The sequence below is a fragment of the Cynara cardunculus genome (genome assembly GCF_001531365.2).
Source record: "Cynara cardunculus var. scolymus isolate 2C chromosome LG 3, CcrdV1, whole genome shotgun sequence".
Classification (NCBI taxonomy): Eukaryota; Viridiplantae; Streptophyta; class Magnoliopsida; order Asterales; family Asteraceae; genus Cynara; species Cynara cardunculus.
The window spans coordinates 5564028-5585891 of record NC_037530.1 but is presented as its reverse complement, the minus strand read 5'-3'; the positions used below and the strand labels follow the sequence as shown (position 1 = coordinate 5585891).

At 32.9% G+C, this 21864-nt stretch overlaps 1 protein-coding gene and 1 pseudogene across 1 annotated transcript; one reads left to right on the top strand and one right to left on the bottom strand.

The window, feature by feature from the left end:
• The window catches only part of LOC112508675, a 5075-nt pseudogene extending 2971 nt beyond the window's left edge, over nucleotides 1-2104 (top strand).
• Nucleotides 2105-2301: 197 nt separating this feature from the next.
• LOC112510451 (DNA-directed primase/polymerase protein) lies at nucleotides 2302-9580 on the bottom strand. Its single transcript, XM_025115873.1, has 14 exons — nucleotides 9526-9580; nucleotides 8768-8907; nucleotides 8363-8526; nucleotides 8094-8240; nucleotides 7948-7999; nucleotides 7265-7439; nucleotides 6869-6951; nucleotides 6257-6469; nucleotides 4714-4830; nucleotides 4221-4362; nucleotides 3963-4070; nucleotides 2831-2896; nucleotides 2539-2738; nucleotides 2302-2457 (listed from the first exon to the last, which is right to left on the bottom strand). The coding sequence occupies exons 1-14, from the start codon at nucleotides 9578-9580 to the stop codon at nucleotides 2368-2370; spliced, it is 1752 nt and encodes a 583-aa protein (XP_024971641.1). The 3' UTR covers nucleotides 2302-2367.
• Between the last annotated feature and the right edge of the window lie 12284 nt (nucleotides 9581-21864).

Here is a 21864-nt window from a genome sequence, read left to right as displayed (position 1 = left end):
AAAACTTTTAGAATAATTAGGATCAATTTTGGTCCTAATAATCAGTAAATTATATTTTATTTGAGATTTTATAAAATTGGTAATTTGGGGTTTGCTCAAGCGAGATGTTACATTGAGCTTTCTCAGTGTATCATCCAAGTAATGTAGTCAACTCCTAATTTTATGTATTTCACTGAATTATGATCTAATAACAAATATAGCCACTCTACTTTTTGGTGTAGAGGTAAGGTCTGCTTACATCTTATCCTCCCAAAACCCCACCTCCAGATGGGATAATACTGGGTTTGGTTTTAGCCGTCTTCTACTCTCTTGAATATTGTTCATGTGCGTGTAACATCTTATCTAGTTTCTTGTGCCAATTTGTAATACTTATTTGTTATTTGTGCACTTAATGCAGGTTGTTCCTCTTAGTGCAAGGAAAGCTACCGGAGGATATGCAAAAGGTTGCACCTTTTCCACAACTTCCTCATTATAACAAGGCCGTGATGGAAAAGATAGCCCACAAGGTAAAATATTTTATATCTGTTTGTTTCTTTCTCCACCTATAGGCACATAGGACTCTGCTCAATGGCAAGTGTTGGTTACACATATTTGCAGCCAACTAATTTATGATGGCCAGATAGGCAAATGAAAAACAAGGATTCAACATTTATACTCTATCAACTCGTTACATGATTAGATTGAGTGCAAATGTTTCAGATTTAGGATAGTTTGATTGATATCTCAGACGCACATACATGATGGATGCCTTCACTTTTCTTTCTGGATTTGTTTTACTTACAATTAGAGTCGTCCTTGTCTACACTATAGTCTCGTTTATGTAAAATTTGTAGTTCAGATGGAATTATATTATTCAGTGTTGGGTGAAAAAGACAAACCAATTAAATTGGTTTATATTGGAGTCTCATATCAACTAGACATAGACCAACAAACTTGTATCAGAGCCTGGTTCTAGCACCACATAGGGACTCAAGACACAGAGCCTGGTTCTAGCACCACATAGGGACTCAACACACTCTTTCGCCCCTATTACTGGAGGCACCATCTAGCTTCCATTTGAGGGGGAGTGTTGAATTCCACGTTAGCTAGACACAGAATATCAAACTTGTACACACATATAGGGTTAGGTCCCGATGAGAATGGTAAGAAAGGATATCCACCCTTGGATCAATCCTTAATTGAAGAATGAAGATCAACACTAATATGGTGCATCGAAATACAGCGGATCAATTCTTGTGATAAGTGCAATTCATGAGGTGGGGTAAGAATTAAAGTTATCAACGGTTCAAATCCCTTCTCACTTTGACCCCTATTTTCACACGATCCTTTGTCTCTATATATAGAGAGAGAGGGAGTTGGGTTCACGTGAGACAAGGTTGTTTACGTGATACACATGGAACAACATATATATATATATATATATATGTGAATCTACCATCCATCTATAAGCACTCCTTTTGAAAAGTAATCTAACATGTTCTCACAATTTGAGTTTGTTGTTGCAAGCGAGAAGCCTTCAGGAGCTCCACACATGCCAATCGAGGTCCGTGCTGAGTTGCTTTCTCAAGCTGCTGGTTTCTCCGAGGCAGAAGTCCAAGATATAGAGCTGGTAATCTGCATGATGCCTTCCATAACAGTTGAAGTCACTTGTGGGACTGAAGGTGAAGAGGGTGTACAAGAAGGTGGCATAATCACAGTTCAAGCTTGGTGGGCCTGCAACAAACCAACAGTTTGGTCCGTACTCTTCCCCATGTGCAATTCTACCCTTTCCACAAGGAAGAAAAATTGTTGGTTTCTTCTCGCCGATGAGAACTCAAACAATGTCTGGTTTTCCCAAAAAGTAAGCTTCATGGACGAAGCATCCGCTGTCACCGCGGCTTCGAAAGCCATCGAGGAAACAATGGAAGGGTCAGGGGCAAACGCGAAGGAAACCAGTAAAGCGGTAAGAGAAGCGGTGGAGAAAGTGAAGAGCGGCTCGCGGCTCGTGATGGGGAAGTTCCAAGCCCCAGCTGAAGGGAACTACAATTTGAGTTGTTTTCTGCTTTGTGATTCTTGGCTGGGTTGTGACAAGAAGACCGGGGTGAAAGTGAAAGTGGTGAAATAGACTCAAACAAATTTTTATATCCACATACCAAACCTTACAGTATGCACTTGTTGCCACACCTTAACCATGTTCACGGCCATGCAATTGTGAGAAGAAAATTGACGTATCAATGTCTCGATTCTTTGGAATCACTTGATCCTGGTAGTGAGAACTCGTATCCTTTTGTATACATAGAGGAAAAATATTAGTTTTAGAACCAATTGCTACTTGAACTCGTTCCTTTAGATGATGGTGTGTGGAATCAACCAAAGCAGCATAAAGAATCAAGCATGTCCACAGTATGCGAGCTCAATCTGTGATGCAGTGCTTTCTACGGCCATCCACCACTCATCATCCTCATCCCACACTTGATCCTGTAGGATTCAATCAATTAAAACACAAAAAAAGAACATGATGAAAGATTCTATAACAACAGATAAAGCAAGAATACAAACCTCCTTTCCAAGATCTAGCATTCTTGGCATGTTTTCAACCTTGTCTGCAACTAGCATTGCTTCACGCCACAACTCATCTTTCTGGCAACTGTCCATGCTGTTTTCATCGCCATCTGGCAGTATCAACTCCTGGCTTTCATTTTGGTTGGAGGAGTCAGGAAACACTTCTGGTGGAACAGGACGCAATGGAGATCGATAACCTAAGACCATCAGTTAGTCGTGTGGTGAGATATATTCCAAGGGATGGAACTTTAAAAAGAACATTTAACCATCCAACACGAATTTGCTCCACCTCTGCAATCAGGATCATAACACTTCTGATAATACGCAGCCTTTTGAAGGTCCACCACATACATAACTGAAACATATAAAAAAAAGAGAAACATCTATTTAGATTACATTATTTTGATTACTCCAGAAGTAAATGAAGGTGCTTTTGCTTTGAAATTTTTTTTCCTGTCAGCTAGGTGATCCGTTTAAGGCCATCTCCAATCAATGTGCTGGAATAGATATAGCTACAGTTGATCTCCAACCGATATGCTAAAGTGCTAAAGAGCTAAATAAATGTGCTAAAATGCTTCTTGGTGAGTCATAAATAGTCCATGTTGAAGCTGAAGTAGCACACTTTGAAAGACGGGGATGAATCCCATTTTAACTCAAATAAAATATAATTTTGATATATGTTAATTGGTTGAAAATTTAATGATTAAAATAGTTATAAAACTAAATACTAAGAATTGTTGAGTTAATGTTAAATAAGATATAAAATTTAAACTAATTTACTAAAAGTAAATGATATACACAATAAAAATATTATAGTTAAATAAAATATAAATTCCACTAATTAATTAATCAAATTAATATACACAAAAAATGATTATATTTAAATGATAAATTAATAAATTCATGTCAAATATATAAAAGTGCTATAATTTAGCACAAATAGGTTGGAGATGATTATTAGTGTTAATTCTAGTGAACAGTGCAAATGTGAGTGATAAAAGTTAGCACAAGTGCTATCTTTAGCACTTTCAGTTGGATGTAAAGTCAATCAAGGAGGCTTACTTCAGACGAAAGAACATAGAGACAATGGAAGGTTTGAACTTGACCCTTTTTATTAGCCTTCTCATAAGAGTTGTAAAATTGGTCTAAAATGTATTTACTATAATGTGCCCAAGAGAAATAGAAATAGAGCCTTTTAGTGACTCAAATTTTCATTATTTCAAGTACAAAAATGGTAACTGAACAATGATCACCTAACAAATTCTGAAGTTAAAGTTTATTTGAATTCAAAACAGAAATTTGCAGGCTGCAATTGGCTATTGGTGAGATTATATTGTGAACAAGGGAAATATTGAGTGAAACCAGCCTTGTTAAAGTTATTTTATCAGCAGAGAACATAGCAATGAACTTTATAAATTTACCATGATTGCTTTTATGTTGTCTGCCAATTCTTTCACAAAATCTGTTTCTGGACATGCTGTATACCATCAAGCCATACTCTGAGAACCAATACCAGCTATGAATTTTTCCTAGCAGTGCAAAAACAGGGAAATATCAGTTTAATTGTATCAAAGTTACTCTTTGCTGCAAAGGATAAGTGAAAGGAACTGTCAAAAGGACTTGTAAAATAAGCATCAAGAGAGAAAAGAACATGATGAATATACTGTACGAAGAACAACCTTGTACGTTTCCTATGGTAGCAACATATTCCACAAACTCGTCTAATCTTGGAAATGGTGATTTTCCACTTAAATAACCACTGTGTGTGCAAGCATCCGGCACAAATTCTCGAGTGGATGGTTTACAGAAGGTACTGTTTCTCTGCCATAAAAAGACCATGAAGTAATTAAAGTATCAGTTTTCTCTGCAAGAATTACTCGCCGAATGACAATGATATTTGTGTTGCTTGATGAAGTTACAGTAGGGAAACAGGAGTTAAAAAAAGGAGGCTTGTGAAGAAAAAAATCAACTTGAAGGAGTGCATGCTGAGTGAGCTACAAATTATTGCCCAAATAATAACATTACTCCGTACAAAAATATCAGACAATAGGACAATCAGTTCTGTCTGCATAGGCAATAAAAATGGGAGACATTGCTGAATCATCTAACTTTGCAAGGCCCAGGAAATAGAAGAATCACACACAAATATAAAGACTTGTAGATGAGATTTACCTCAACATCAAAATGCAAAACCTTCACACAATCTAAATCCATTTTGCAGATTAGATTCTTTTCACAGTCTGCATCTATATTGCAGATCAAGGATACCATGAACACATCTTCCTCAGTCTGACATGTAAAATCATTGGTGAAAGTTAGTTATGTGGAATATTACATATATGTATGTATGTATGTATGCATATATGTATGTGTATATATCTATATGTTATACACACACACATAAACATACATACATGCTCCATACTATTTATCAAGAGCATGCAAAGTTCCTTCTCAAGATATTCGTATATGTAATTTAACATGTCATGATACAGACTCTTCTAATTGACCATTAGATTCACAGGCTCCTTGTGCCTGATAGACCTGTATGAATGAACCTACCCCAACCAAGACGAGGTGGCAACCTAACTGATATATAGGACTCACTAATCAAATGTATAGTCAGGATTGAGTTCAGGGGTGTTACAGGTCAAGAACTTCCTTCTACATATACCGGTGTGCAATATAATAAAGCCACAAGTGTCTTTGCTATAGGTAAATAGCAATTATATAAATGTGTTCCACAATTGCTCTTGTATTGTATGACCTCCATCAGCGAACTCCTGACATCAATACAGCTCTATTGCATATCCCCCTTCTCTTAAAAAACTAATTGGCTCATCAAGTCTAGTTTTAAAAAATTGATATATTTACATGCAAGGATTTCAGAATGATACTTCCTCCCTATCTTACCCCATAAACCATTCATGTATGAACTATGAAGATGTGTCTTTTGATAGTAAGGGAGGGGAAAGAATCATCAAGGAGGCATTTTATCAGCCAAGGACATTCCCAGTTCAATGGTCCATTAGCATATTCATTCTTCATTACAATGAATGATCAACCCAAAAGCAAATGTAAAGCATTTCCCAGTTCAATGGTCCATTTGCATATTCATTCTTCATAATGAATGATCAACCCAAAAGCCAATGTAAAACATCTATAGATCGAAGTCCAGCGACTAGATAAAAGTATAAGGATGACCTACACCAACAACTTGGCTTTGAGAAGGTTAAAGAAAGAAATCTCTGCACCCAGTCTTTCCCTTGCACTTCGCAAACAGCCTGTTCCCTATAGTCGAACTTGTGACCTCCAGTGACAAAGGAGAACCTTCCTTGTGAGACACTAATAAAACTATGAGCTAGAAATTTTCAGGATGCAATAGATCTCAATATGATGGAAATAGTATCTTAATGAACATCTTCAGCAGCCAATGTGTCATAACTCAACATAAAATTATAAGCTGGGATCTCTATGCTGGAAAGCACAATTCCCAGTTACAGGAGATGATACCCAGATAGAAGCTACATTGATATGAATATTAAAGACAATGATCAGATTTGTGTAGATAATTGTTTTAACCAATATTGTTACAATAACAATTTTCACTGTATTGAAGTTATTAAGGTCAAAATATTTTAATCAGCATAACACTGGAGGAATAGAAAATTTTGTCAAGATGCAGAATGTCCTAGCACAGGGAGTCAGTCCATACCATTTCTTTACATTTAAACCGTCCAGTGGGTAGAAGCACTGAACTTTTCCCTGCTTTAGATGATAGGTGAAGACGAAAACAACGGTTTCTGGAATAGACAGCAGTGTCAACAAAAAGCTGGCAAGGAACATCAGCAGAGCTTGAATCTTTTGAAATGAATAACTGGTCAAATCTTTTATCCCTTCCTCTTGCACTGTGAATCCGCAAGCATATCTATTAACATGTAACAATTTGTTAAACAAAAACTCGACAAAGAACGGAAAGGGACTTTGAAACATGCCAGTTTGATATATCCATAAACAAGCAAAAATGATAACAATAATTATACCAATATTAACCAAGAAGAAATAAAATTTATACCACACAAATATTAGTATCTAATAAGGGAAATTGCCAGTAGACTACATAACTAAAAGTTGGTGTCTTCTAGATAGCAGAGGACCCTAAATTCATTCTCAAGATTGTACCTACAAAGCCATCGAAAAGAAATAAAAGATAGACCAAAGTATCACTACTTCAGAATGTGTCGTCTTTTCTAGTTAGTCCTTTATATACAAGCAGTCTCTAATGAATTGTGCAAATCATACAAAGCTAATGTACTTTACATGATACCTCATTAACAAATGCACCAACATGTATATTGTCCTTGAAAGCAATCCCTGGTAAGCGGATAATCAAGTGACGAGAAAACTTATCTGTCAACCAAAACACTGTTAGAAATATGGGTAAAAACAGAAATTTGGTAGGCATTGAACGTACTCTAAGAAAAATAACATGCACATCATAATTTCCTACATATATCCTTGTATGTTCACATCAATTCATGTCACTTGTATCCATAGGAGCAAACAAACAAGAAACTAGAAAAGAATATAAAAACTACAAGCAGTCACTAACTTTCTAACAAACCACGCATCATGTTTATGCAGTTGACTAGGTCATAACATGCAGAGTTTCATGGAAAAGTTTTTGCTTTTGAAGTGATGAATGCAACCGCCTGAGTGATACCTTTCGTAGAAGAATCAAGTTCAACAACCCAGTTAGTGTCTCCTTCAATAGCGTACTTCTCAAGCAAGGCTTCAAAAGTAATTAATATGAGAAGATCAACCATTTCATCCCCATTCCTTTCTGCATTTTCTCTTATATTGAACTCCAAGTCAAAATAAAGGTGGCAAGGCAATCCCTGTAAGTACCACCAATTTCATCAAAAATGTATTGGAAAATGACACTTGCCTGAAGCAACAACATTCTCTTGGAAACCTAATGCAGCAGTGATTTTCTTCAAGTAAGCAAATGAAATCCACTTGAAAATGTAAGTAAAAAATAGCATAACCTTAAAAGAAAAAGGTTTGCTGGTAATATACATGGGTATTAAAATCATATTATTTATCCCAGTAAGAATATAGGCGATGAATTTGTGTTGGAATCAATAGGTATTCTTTACCTTTGAAGACAGTAGAAAGAAAGCTCGTGTTTTAAAAAGTCATCCTACCTTCTCAGGTTCCATTATATCGTTTTTGAAATACTCATAATGCTTAAAGGAAGCAGAATGCTATAGTAAGTCCAAAATGGAAAATCAAAATTATTTTGATCCCATTAGTGAAATTGAATGTGTGAATAACTCTGGTTTAATTTAATACCGAGAAACTTTACAAGTTGCATGTAGGCAAAGACTAGTAGCACAGTATTACCTCTTCAATAACTTCATAATGGTGACGGAATTTAGCATTCATGTTTTTGTACCTAGCAATCAGTAGTTAGTAGAAACACAACTCAAAGAAAAAAAGGGTAAACTTATATAATTCACACAACTTATAGTGATTGTCGTAATATGCACCTTCGCCAAAACTCTTTATATGTTGAAACAAGAAACCTTCTTTGTCCACTGGCATGGTCTTGGTAACTAAAAATACGAACACCTACATAATCTTTTGCATACTTCATAGCCTCATCCTGTCTCGGAAATGTAGCCCACACATCCTGTCTATAAGTGTACCACCAAAACAACCAATAAAGCATATTAGTAATGGCTAATAAGTGATAGCACAATTCATCCTGAATAACAAAGAAATGCTCTTAGTAAAATCATCAAAAAACTGCAAGCACCTTGATTTATGTTGAGCAGCGAGTTCAACACGTATCTCATGTAACAACCGCAATAACCTGGCCGGTCTTTTAGGAGGCACGCCTTGTGGAGAACCATAGAAAACAACGGGGGAAAACTGGCTTCCATTATTGAAGTTCCTTTTTCCAACAGTCGGCGTACAGAACTGGAACAAAGCATGCCAATCCATTTGACAAAGCTATAAATTTGATAGGCCATGAAAATGGCTTGTAAAGAGAATGTTCCAAGATGAGGGTCTTATTTTATGTCAAATAAGACTATGTACTTTACCTGTTACCGCTCACATATCTTTGCAAATTTAAAGTGAAAAGTGATGGTGTGGCAGAGGAAGTAAGCAAAAATTCGGCATGACCGGTGGTGCCAAAAGATAGAGAAAAAGGAATTACATTCTGCATATTTGTTGAAGATTGCTGTTTTTTCCCATCTGAACCAGCCGAAGTGAAATCAGTAGAAGTTGATGGATCCTCATGTAATTTCTCTTGCTTTACTTTCTGCTTTTTAGTTTTCCTTCCTCTTGCAGCTGATTCTGAATGAAAACACATTCAAGTATTGGCTTATAGCATAGCACCTAAGAAGCAAAACCAAACGGCAAAATAACAGCTCTACCAGAAAAAATCTGAAAGCACTAAATCAACTTCGTTACAAACTGTTAAAGCTCACAGGATTATCATTGTTCTCCGCTGACTTGCTGAAAATTTAACACTCTATGATTTGGAACATAAGCCTACAATTGACACCAATTCCACTTGATTGAATGAGATCAGTTTATTAGCTTTTATGTCAGTTTCCTTCAAGCAAACCAAAGCAACCTTGATCTTGAGTATGTACTTTAAAGTGAAATTTTGATGCGGATAAATGATGATGCAATTTTACACGATTGTATTATACTTGAAGCTCTGCTGTAAAATTTATTGTCCTGGGCAGTTTTTTTCACCAAATAAATTTGAAATACATAATAGTTTCGGAATTCGAATCAGCCAGTTTGACATCAAATCGAAATAATATCCATACAATGAAATAAATCTCGATTCAATTATTATGATTCTGAGTCCAAATTAGGTCAAAAAACTGATCCACGGAGATGCGTTAGACAACTGTATCAGCTTTGGTGTGGTGCTGAAAATAAAAAGTAGGAAGATCTTACGAGGTGGAGAGATGCCACATTTGAAGCACTCGAACAGGCGATCAACGTCATCCATGGCGGCCGCGTCTGTGTTGTCTTTGAATCAACCATGGGGGTACCATGGGATGTCAGTTTTTGGTGAGCGGGAACCTGCAAATTTTCATTCATATGGATCTTGGATACTACCGAGCACCGACCCGGGTTCTTTTTGTTTGGATACTTCTATCTCGTTTACCTAAATGATTATTCGGTATCTCGTTTACCTAAATGATTATTCGGTAAGTGTTTAACTTAGAAATCAATACTATAAATTTATTTTATTATGTAAGCTTGTAATACATCAAAATATATTTTATATAACAATTTACTTGGTAAGCGCTTACCCGGATAAGAGCAGGCCTGTTCTTGACATTTTTTAGACCCTGGGCGAACGTAAGAACAAGGCCCCCTGCAAGAAACAAGGTTTTTAGCAACGACTTTTGTCGTCGCTAAATGTCCATTTATCATCAGAAAGAGTACACCAACAACATGTCGACGCTATAACTTGTGGCGGAAACATGTTATCGTTAAAAGGCGCATCGTCAAAACTCATTTTTCTTGTAGTAACATTCGGTAAGTACGAAAATAAATTCAATAAATGGTTTTTATTAGTATAAAATTGAGTACAGAAAATGTTAATAATTTACTGAGGAAAGAAGTCTTATTTATCTTTATTATATATATATATATATATATATATATATATAAGAGTACTTAAATTTACGTACTTCTTATTAGGTAATTTAAAACCAAGAGTATAGAAACTATGGTTGATATTTTTTTATAAAAAGTAAGAATTTTTTTAGTTCAGTTCATAACAAGAAATATGTGTTATTTTGATATAAAAAGATAATTCGTGTGAATGAAGTAATCATTAGAGTCAATGAGAGATCAATAATAAAGAAGATTATCAAGGTTTTCTTGACAAGTAAACAAATGAGGATCAATAAAAATATAAAAGAAAAAAAATGATCCATTGAGATCCAGTAAGAATAAATAATGAAATTAACATATAATATACAAGCTCAACAAATGATTGTTTGAGCACTTAAATAGAATCTTATGGTGTGGTGGAATCTCAATGAAAGATACATAAGTCAAACAATCGATGAAAACATTTAAATTATATTTTCCTTCTTTTTTTGCTCAACTAAAATAAGATATTAATATTTTTTTTTATTAACCTGGATATCCAACCTGCTATGCGAGCCGACTAATCCCAGGACGACCACCTGCTTTGCAGATAGCCCGGAGTCACCGCATTTGAACCTTCGTAGCCATAAGGGGATTTTTATTCCTCCTTGGATTTGAACTTGAGACCTCCTGGTACTTTTGACCTTTGGAGCCAAACTCAAACCAATCAGGCACCACCCTTGTGGTTAAGATTAAAATTTTATGGAACATGACATATATAAGAGACATTACTAAATACATCTAGTAGAAAAAATTTATTGATTAATCACAAAACCATGAAACAAGTCAAAAATTATAAGAACAATAGATTGATTGTCAAATAATAGTAAAATATTTTATGTATAAGCAAAAATAGATAACAATAGTCAGTAAAAACAATTAGAACAAGATAACCAAATAGCAATAGTCAATAAAAGTATAAATTGATAAAATATCCAAAAAATATATATAGCAATAGCAAGCACATGATCTTAACTTTGAATTATTGAAGTACGAAAACAGTCAAGTTTTTAGAGATAGCAATAGCCAATATCATTGGACCTTGTTGGAGATAAAAAAAAGTAGAGAGGAAATAAACAATAGCATATAATGAATGACCAATTATTTTTTTTTCTTCTCCAATGTAATTAGTTGATATATTTTTAAGCCCTTATTTTCTACTAATTTTTTTTTGTCTCTAATTATATGTTACAATTTTTGGATTTCTTTAATTTATTAAAAAAATTTAGACTACTGTTGTAATTTAGGGAAATTTTTGGGCCCCTGATATTTTTGGGCCCTGGGCGTGCGTCCGGTGTCGCCTTCCCCCAGGGACGGCCCTGGATAAGAGTTGTCACCCTCACTTACCGGGTAAGACTCTCCATCTTTATCATCACTCTTACCAGATAAGATTTTTAGTGATTGTCATGTTTATACGATAAGAAAATTTACTCTGCTTCCATCACCATAAGTTAATGTGTTGGCGCTCGAATAACAAGAAATAGGGATCGAAAATCGCAAAACATCGAATAAAAGAATTAATTTTTCAAAAATGTCTGAAAACCCCATATATAACCTAATAAAAAAAACCCATATGTAAAACCTAATCGAAAAATCAAAATTTAAAACAGAAGGATGATTATTTACAAAAGAACCACCAAAATTTTCAATTTCGATTAGATGACGATTACCTGATTTGACGAGGGAGACAATCAGGGTTTAGAGTAGATAACCGTTGAGGTTTAGTCAGGAGCGTCGGAAGTTTTTAAAAGTGATATTTGAAATAAGTTTTTTCTAATGACACGTCACATCCCATTGTCTTCCATGTCATTTCAATTATGACACATTAGCGAGAGAAATAAGTTTAAACGTAACAGGTTACCTAATGTTATAATGGGGATAATTTTTTCAAATTGCATTACTTTAACAAAAAATAATTTGAAAATACATTATTGTAATAAGAAAACCTGAAAATATAATGTTATGATAATTTTTTTTATAAAAATGGGTTACTATTTTCCGCAATTTCTGCCCAAGTAAAAAATCTCTTGTATTTGAAACTTTTTTAGAAAAGAGACATAATTATAAGTTTACTGAAAAGGAAAAGAAAACGAATAGGTTAAAATTCTTATAAACTTATTTCGGTGTAGTATCAGTAATAAACAATTTTAATTGTTTTTATAAACAGCTTATACTGGTGTCAAACAGGTAATAAGAAGTTTTTGAAGAAGTTAAATCATTCTAACTTATAATAAGTTGATAAATATTTTTGTAGAAAAGCATAAATTGTTTCAAATAAGCAATCCCAAACACCCCAAAATTTTATTTCTCTTTCTTTCCTTTTCATTCTCTCTAAAAAAAACACAAAAACACAATCAAAATTTAATACTTATGAACAAGATTTTGTCTTTAAATAATCATATAAAAAAAATGTTTTATTTATCATATTATATATTACGAAAGTGGTTTAAAGAGAACCTCGGAGGGACGGTAACAAAAGAACTCGTATAATCTAAAAAAGTAGACAGTTTAGATTCAATCGTGATCATTCTTATAATCCTCGATTTAGTTTTAGCAAAATGTATCGTATATATCATTCACAATCGTTGGATCAGAATAAATAGATGGTTCAGATGGATTATCTTGTTATTCTTTATATATGTAACGGAATCTCTTGAACATGCCCTTATATTTTATTGCTTTTCAAATCTATCGTGTTTTATAGACAAAATGACGTGAGCGACATAATCAGTTAAATATTCGATAACCTTAAAAAAAATGTGTACTTAAATAACCATTTTTCATAAACAACAACATAGGTGTTGGAATTATACTGCTTTTCATGGGTTAATATAGAATTTTATTAAAGTAGTTAAGAAATTTAACATATAAATATTTGATCGTGGTTTCTAACATCACAATGAACTTGCAAACATATGTCCAAAACGGTCTATTGAATCAATTAAAGTATCCTACAACAATAATAACAAATAAATAAATAAAACGGGTTCACTTCAATTCAGATAAATAATGAATTATGGTTACTAGAGGTGGGAACGGAAAAATAACCTTACAAGAAATTGAAAATTTATGAAAAATCAGATAAAAATATATCAGAATGGATGTTAAATTAATATGCATGATTTAGTGTATTGGTTTTATAAATCATTCAAATAATATGCATGAGTTAGGGGCCGTTTACCAAACGTTTATCCTGATAAGTGCTTACCAAAATCACGATACCTTATCGGATGAATATGTTAAGGATCAAGAATCTTACCTGGTAAGAGCGAGACAAGGACCAAGAGTCTTATCCGGTAAGTGAGGGCGACAATTCTTACCATGGTAAGTGCTTACCGGGTAAATTGTTGTATATGATGCCGTTTTACCCCGTAAGTAAATGATAGTGTTAAATTTTACCGGTAAGCGCTTACCGAATAAGTGTTTGGTAAACGACCATTTAGTTTTGTTGGATTTTATATAGGTCATGGTATTTATTAAATTCTTTAAATGTATTTTGGAGTTTATTATGAATCATTTTGGATTAGTCAAACAAGTGGAAGAACTTATTGGCTTGGATTTGATATAAATTCTCGTTTTGAGATTTTGCCCAACCTTTAATTTTGTGGTGATGATTTTCAAACTTTGTGGTGTATAAGTTGTTTAAATGATGAGTATTTGTATTTTATTGGTTTATGTCGACTTTTTATTGATTAGTCAGATGATTGTTGAGTTATTGGTTTGATTCAAATGAGTTTTGGGGACACTTGTCCTATTTAAATTGCTATATGTTGAGCTTTGATTATGATATGCATTTATGGTGTATTTGTTTAGAAATCACAATCACATGTGTTTGAGTGTGTTGGTAATTCAATTGGAGTCATGTGAGGTAGGCTGTAATGCGATTGATCCATAGGCATAGAGTCGGCTTGTTGGTTTGAAATGAGATAGTTATCCATGTATTGTAGTTAGAGACTTGGATTAATGGTGTTGGTGATTTTAGTGTCACCGGTTACATTTAGTGTAATGGATTTTATACGTGTKTTWCAARGGGATTGAACTTTGTTCTAAAACAAGTATGGAGAGTGTGGAGTGCACGCTTGTATTAGTCTAAGTCGGTCCCGGTAATATTTAGGGGGCAACGCCCCCTGAACGCAAAACGGGGGTCCCGCGGGGTGCGGGGCAGCGCCCCGGCCCGAAATTATATAAGTATAGGATTTATAGTGGAAAATTCTTGATTTTTCTGTGGTATGATTGTGAATCCTATAACTTGGTAACTTCCGTTTTCAGTTTTGAATTTTAATTTCGGATGATCGTTTTTTGGGATACGGACGAACTTTGAAGACACTCTATATTTTTCTCTAGTTTCTGATCTTGATTTATGCCAAAATCAAGATTGTTGTTTTTACAATTATCCCAATTCGGATTTCGTGATACCAGGCATATACGGTCGAAATATCGAATTTGGAAAGTGATTCACACGATTGTAGAAGAAATCCGGTTGGATTTTAACAAATGGGTGACTCAAGCTATAAACCGTAGGTGGTTGAACTTGATGACTATATGATCCATAATGGGGACTCAAGCTATAGAGTATAGATGGTTGAACTTGATAATTGTGTAATCCATAGCGTGGACTCAAGCTATAGACCATTGGTGGTTGAACTTAGTGACCATGTAGTCCGTAGTGCCTGTCATTTCTAGCAAACGAGCATATCTAGGATCAATGGGGGACATAATTAACCCATAGATTGTGAATGGTCGAACTTGATGATAGTGATCCATAGTTGGGGCTCATTAACATTGAATTATGGCTTACTTTGTGTTCGCGGCATTCGATGGATATTGATTTCTCCCGTCACCGAATGGTTTTGTTTTCGATAGGGTATTATCCATGTTTTCGGTGTTGCTTTGGGTACGGAGTGTATCTACGATTTATTGTTTTGTCATATTGGAACATATCCATGTTCTGGTGTTTTGAATACTAGCGTTTTATCCATGTTTTAGTATTTGAATATTTTGATTTATGTGAGAATTGGGTTTGATTTCAAGTTAAAATTGGTGTTCAAATTATTGAGTTTTCATCACGAAAAATGGTAGGTTTTATAAATATGTTGCCTTTATGATAACGATGTTTTATATGAGAAACTATGATTTAAATAAACATTCATTCAGTTTTTACCGTTTTTATATTAATTATGAAAACTGTTTGAACTCACTAGACGCTAAGTCTAACCCTTTTATTTGTCGGCATATGCATCAGGTCCTCGTTGAGGAATAATATTAGTGGCATATGAAGAGTTAAGTGTTAGTTAGAGCCACGATAAAGATTTAGCTATTCGGGAGACGTTTTATGTATTTTGAAGATAGCAATTGTTCTTGGTTTAGTAACTTTGTCCCTAATCTAGACTTTATGTAAGATTTGGATTATTATTTGTTAACGTTAAATCTTATATTGTCATTATCAGTAATCATGTATTGACATTTGGAAGTGACTTTATTTCACATTTGATGTTTTTATCGAAAATTTTTAACTTATTCGCTCTTTTCATATTCAAGAGTATTACGTATTTTTATTAAACAAATAGCTATAATATATACATACACGACTTACATGATCTCCACCATTCCACCTTTTCCACTACTTTTATCAACATGACCTTCCCCACCTAGCTTCATTGCTCCGATCACCGGCCATTGGTAACTAACACTGTTCCACCATCGTGCACCATCACCCGTCCTCCACCTTCCCTGCACCACCACCCTCAATCCACAAGGACCAGAACGGTAGTCTACATACATTGCAACACACACACACACACTATATTGTCCGATCGAGGAAGCGGTAGGGTGCAATTATCAATCGAGACATGGGTGGGAGTGCCATGCATCAAGTGGTCGAAGGGTGGGGAAGAAGACATGAAGGTTACACTAAATATGAACCAACAGAAACGTCTAAAATGATTTAGGGGTTTGTGAAAACTTGAATATGTTATGAACGACTTTAAATCATTCAATCTGTTTCCCTATTGGATAAAAAAATTTAAAATCTTTTACAGTTGGCACATTGGTTATGAATGTGCACAATCTGATTTGACTGGAATATCAACTAAGGGGCTGTTTACTTGCGGCTTAATTAGACTTATTTGCACAGCTCATTTGGGTTGTTTACTTACGGCTTATTCGCACCAGAACATGGCTTAATCGAACAGATAGAAATGGTGTGTTGTCCCCATTCACCCATAAAAATGACACCCCTACCCTTTATTTAAAGCATCGTCTCCTTCCCAGATGAGATATCCCATCGTCAATCTCTTTATGATTTTTTTTTTTTTGATGTTCAAATAATTAATATTAGGGGTAAATCGGTCTTTTATGTTATTCAGACTATTGGTTCAGATAAAAAAAATAAACAACAACACCCAATTATCCAGACAGACAAATTTATATATACAAGACTTAATAAAAAATTTGGTAAACGTCCCCAAAAACTGTAATCTTAATTGATAGATTTCCAAACTAATCCGACCACGGTGTAGTGGTTTGGACTGAAATTTTCGCTTTTCAAATTTAGAAAAAAACAATCAAACCGTCACTATTTTAAGAATAGATAGCTAATCGTTAATGCATAAAAACATACTAAACCATTCATTCTTTAAATACGTGTCTAACTGTTCAATTATTTATTTCTAAAAATAATTGAACAAAAAGTAATAATAAAAAACAAGAAAAAAGTTCTTTTAAAAACAAACAAAAACCGTAAGAAAATCCCTCAAAACAATGGAGTTCGATTAAAATACATCAGACAACTTTACGAGCATTTAATCCACTTAAATGTGCACAAACTCGACATAAATTCTTGAATTCTCCTGTGAATAAAATTAAAACATAATTTACGTTAATTACATAAATATATACTATATTATAAAGCATTTGACAACAACTCTTAAAAACCATTTTTTATGCATAAAATATTGTTTATTGATACATATTACTTAACATTCAAGATTACAAGTAAATTGTACCTATGTACAACTTATTAAAGCTCTATGTTTGAATTCATGTAACTAACTGCAGATAAACATAATCAAATAGAGGATAAACATACCATTTTAAAATATAAAAAATATAAAATAGAATTAGAATAACTATTGAGTTAAAAAAATATTATTAAACCTAAATTAAGTTACTTCATTACGTTAAATTAAATTATAATAAAAAATTTGAATTAAAAAAAATACACAAACAAGAACTTTTTTAAATAGTTAATTTGATACTAATATTGATATATCTTTTACAAATTTTATATGATATTTTTAAATTTATATTTTATTAAAAAATAGAAACATTATCGTTTTTCGAAAACCATATAAATTCGTATTATATCGACATGGATAAAAAATAAAATGACACATTAAAATAAAAATATGTCTCGATACATTGCACGAATACTAAATCAAAAAATGGATACAGACATAAGATGCTAAACCGGGTGGGCATGTGTTACATCATTGTCTCATGTCGGCGTTATATTATCAATTTTCAATTTTACTTATTTAAATAGACGTAAAATAAAAAAATGAATTGGTTGGAATACAAATGACATGATTTCAAACTTTATGTTTCATATTATTCGATAAATTAATTTTTGATATATCATTACTTTATTTAATTTATTAATGATGATGTGTGAATAACTGATTGATGGATATAACGAAAAGTAATTATAACAGCTATGTTATAATTTTTCGATAATATAATATCTGAAATTAAAAGATTTTAGAAAAAACTACATTTAACTCTAACAATTATATTATTTTAGGTTATGTTTCGTAAACTAGATGATAAGCTAACTGATAACTGACAAACTAGTAGGTGGCTGAAAAGTTAGCCGCTAAATTAATCATGTTTGAGAAAAAAAATAAATGATGAATATGTGATTTCATATAAATTTTGATTGTTTCATAATATAAAATATTGATCATAATTAATGAATTCTATTCACCTTTTATAAATATTCAAATCATAATAAATGAACTCTCATCATTTCCATAAATATCTCAATTAATTGGGTTGCATTGGTTGTACAAATGGACATGGTTGCATTTGAAATATACCCTATATATACATATACATATATATACACACACATAGGGTTAGGTTCATGTGATACAACTTTTTTACACTTGAAACTTACCAGAAAAACGTTATGAAGGTAAAAAAAACCGAACCTTCACAGCGTTTTGGAGATAGCAATTGTTCTTGGATTTAGTAATTTTGTCCCTAAGATGTTAAATCTTAGATTGTCATTATAAGTAATTAGGTATTGACATTTGGGAGTGACTTTATTCCACATTTGTTGTTTTATCGAAAAATTTAACTTGTTCGCTCTTTCATATTTGAGAGTATTACGTATTTTTATTAAAAATAGCTATAACATATATATACACACACACACAACTTACATGATCTCCACCATTCCACCCTTTCCACTACTTCGATCAACATAACCTTCCCCACCTAGCTTCATTGCTCCGATCACCGGCCATTGGCGAGTGGCGACTACCACTGTCCCACCATCGTGCACCACCATTCATCTTCCACCTTTCCTACACCACCACCCTCCATCCACAAGGTCCAGAACGGTAGTCTACATACACTGCAATGCACACACACACACACACACACACTATATTGTCCGATCGAGGAAGTGGTAGGGTCCAATCATCAATCGAGAAATGGGCTGGGGTGCTATGCATCAAGTGCATCAAGTGGTCGAAGGGTGGGGAAGAAGACATGAAGGTTACACTGAATATGAACTAATAGAAACATCATCATGCATTTTGTTCTAAAATGATTTGGGGGTTATGAAAACTTGAATATGTTGTGAACGACTTTAAATCATTCAATCTGTTTCCCTATTAGATATAAAAAAATTAAAATCCTTTACCGTTGGCACATTGGTTATGGATGTGCACAATCTGATTTGACTGGAATGTCAACTAAAACTGTAAGCTTAACTGATTGATTTCCAAACTAATCCGACCACAGTGTAGTGGTTTGGACCGAATTTTTCTTTTGCTTTTCAAATTTAGAAAAAAATAATCAAACCATCGCTATTCATTCTTTAAATACATATCTAACTGTTCAATCATTTATTTCTAAAAATAATTGAACAAAAAGTAATAATAAAAACACGTAAAAAGTTCTTTTAAAAAATCAACCAAAAACCATAAAAAAAATCCCTCAAAACAATGGAAAATTCAACTAAAATACATCATATAACTTTGCGAGCATTTAATCCACTTTAAACGTACACAAACTCGACATAAATTCTTGAATTCACTTGTGAATAAAATTAAAACATAATTTACTTTAATTACATAAATAAATCAAAAATGGAGACAGACATAAGATGCCAAACCGGGTGGGAATGTGTTACGTCATTGTCTCATGTCCACGTCATATTGTCATTTTTCAATTTTATTTATTTAAATGGACGTAAAAAAAAAAAAAAAAGAATTGGTTGGAATACAAATGACAATGTCTTCAAACTTTATGTTTTATATTATTCGATAAATTAATTTTTAATATATCATTATTTTATTTAATTTATTGATGATGACTGATTGGTGGATAGAACGAAAAGTAATTATAACAACTATGTTATAATTTTTCGGTAATATAATATCTTAAGTTAAAAGATTTTAGAAAAATTACATTTAACTCTAAAAATATATTATTTTTGGTTATGTTTCGTAACTAGATGATAAACTAACTGGTAACTGACAAACTAACAGGTAGCTGAAAAGTTAGCAGCTAAACTAATCATGTTTGAGAAAGAAATAACTGATAAGCTAATATGTTAAATAATTAGTGACTGATGATCATGATTACCGGTGGATTACCGACGGATTACCACATATAAAAAATTAGTTAATTCTAACATTTTATACATAACTAAAACAAATCACTAATTTAACTTTAAAGCACCGGATAATTTCTCGCATGAGCATGCATAAGATAAAAGGGTAGTTTTGTAACTTTTATAAATAAGTGGCAAATGTGTTCATATGTGAACTCATGTAATACGCATGTGAACTACATGTTTATATGTGAACATGTTAATTAGTTCACATGTGAATTATTTAACATATTCACATATGAACCCACGGGTTTATATGTGAATCAGTTACTTTTTTCATATGTTAATCAATTAAAACAGTTCACATGTAAATTACACGAGTTCACATATGAACATATAGTTTTTTTGTGAATTACATAGGTTCATATATGAACTCGTTTGCTGTCTATTTGTAAAAATTACGAAATTACCCTCTCTATTTTTTGCATAGTCGGGATATCTGACCAGTCAAATCCGTAATTATTGACCAGTCAAAGCCGCAATCATTGACTAGTCAATTTCGATCTTTGTTTGAACCTTCCCCCCCCCCTCTCTCTCTCTCTCTAGATATATATATATATATATACACACACACACACACATATATATATATACACACACACACACATAGGGTTAGGTTCACGTGAGACCATTTTTTTACACTTGAAACTTTACAGAAAAACGTTGTGAATGTAAAAAAAGTCGAACATTCACAGCGTTTTGCTATTTCAAGTGTAAAAAAATGATCTAACATGTCTCACGAAAACATATTGGTCTCACGTGATCCCACACACATATACATATACATATACATATACATATACATATACATATACATATACATATACATATTGGATTTGTGTAACCAAATACCAATTTGAGAAGAATTTACATTAATTGTTACATATAGAAGTCAAAGTTTGTCAACCTTATATATATTAATTAATTATTTAATAATTTTAAGAAATAGTAATTCATAATTAAATTAAGTATTTTATTTAAGTTATTCATCAAAATTTTATTATTTATTAAACAGAAGAAATATAGATTTAATAATTATGTAATTTAAAAAAATATTTTTTTCGACTTCTCCAGAGCCTCCGGTAGCACAGTCGAGACATCGACGGATTTTCTGCCTCCGCAGGATGCAATTTATGGAATATTATATGATAATTTTAATTTATTAATTTTATTTTTTGGCAACTAAATATATTGAATAACAATAATATACAAATATTTAATATGAATAATAATAATAATTTTAAATAATTTATATAAATTAATAATCAATATTTACTAATAATCAATAGTAGTAAGTAATAATTAATACCAATTATGAGTATAATTAAAAGAAAGTGATAGAAAATTGTTGATGAAAAACATTATTCCGAGTAAATTTTTACTTGATAAAAAATTATTAGAACATCTCCTGCAACATCCGTAAATTTTTATAAACTTCATATTTTTGCAAAATTAGAATTTAACTTTGATCACGAGGTTTAAAGTTGAAAATTAGTGCTAAAATGCATTTTATTGGCCTTGTGATAGGTACTGTTGATCCTCTCTCTCATTGATTTGTTGATAATCCCTTTTTCCTTTCGATGTATTTATGTATCTGTAATTTCAGTTCCAGCGATCATASACTGAGCTTGTTCAGTGATCGCTGATGAACTTGTTTTGAAATTCATTCAGAGACAACGATACTTCAAGAAAACAACACTCACACCAAAGATCCTTCAGCAAAC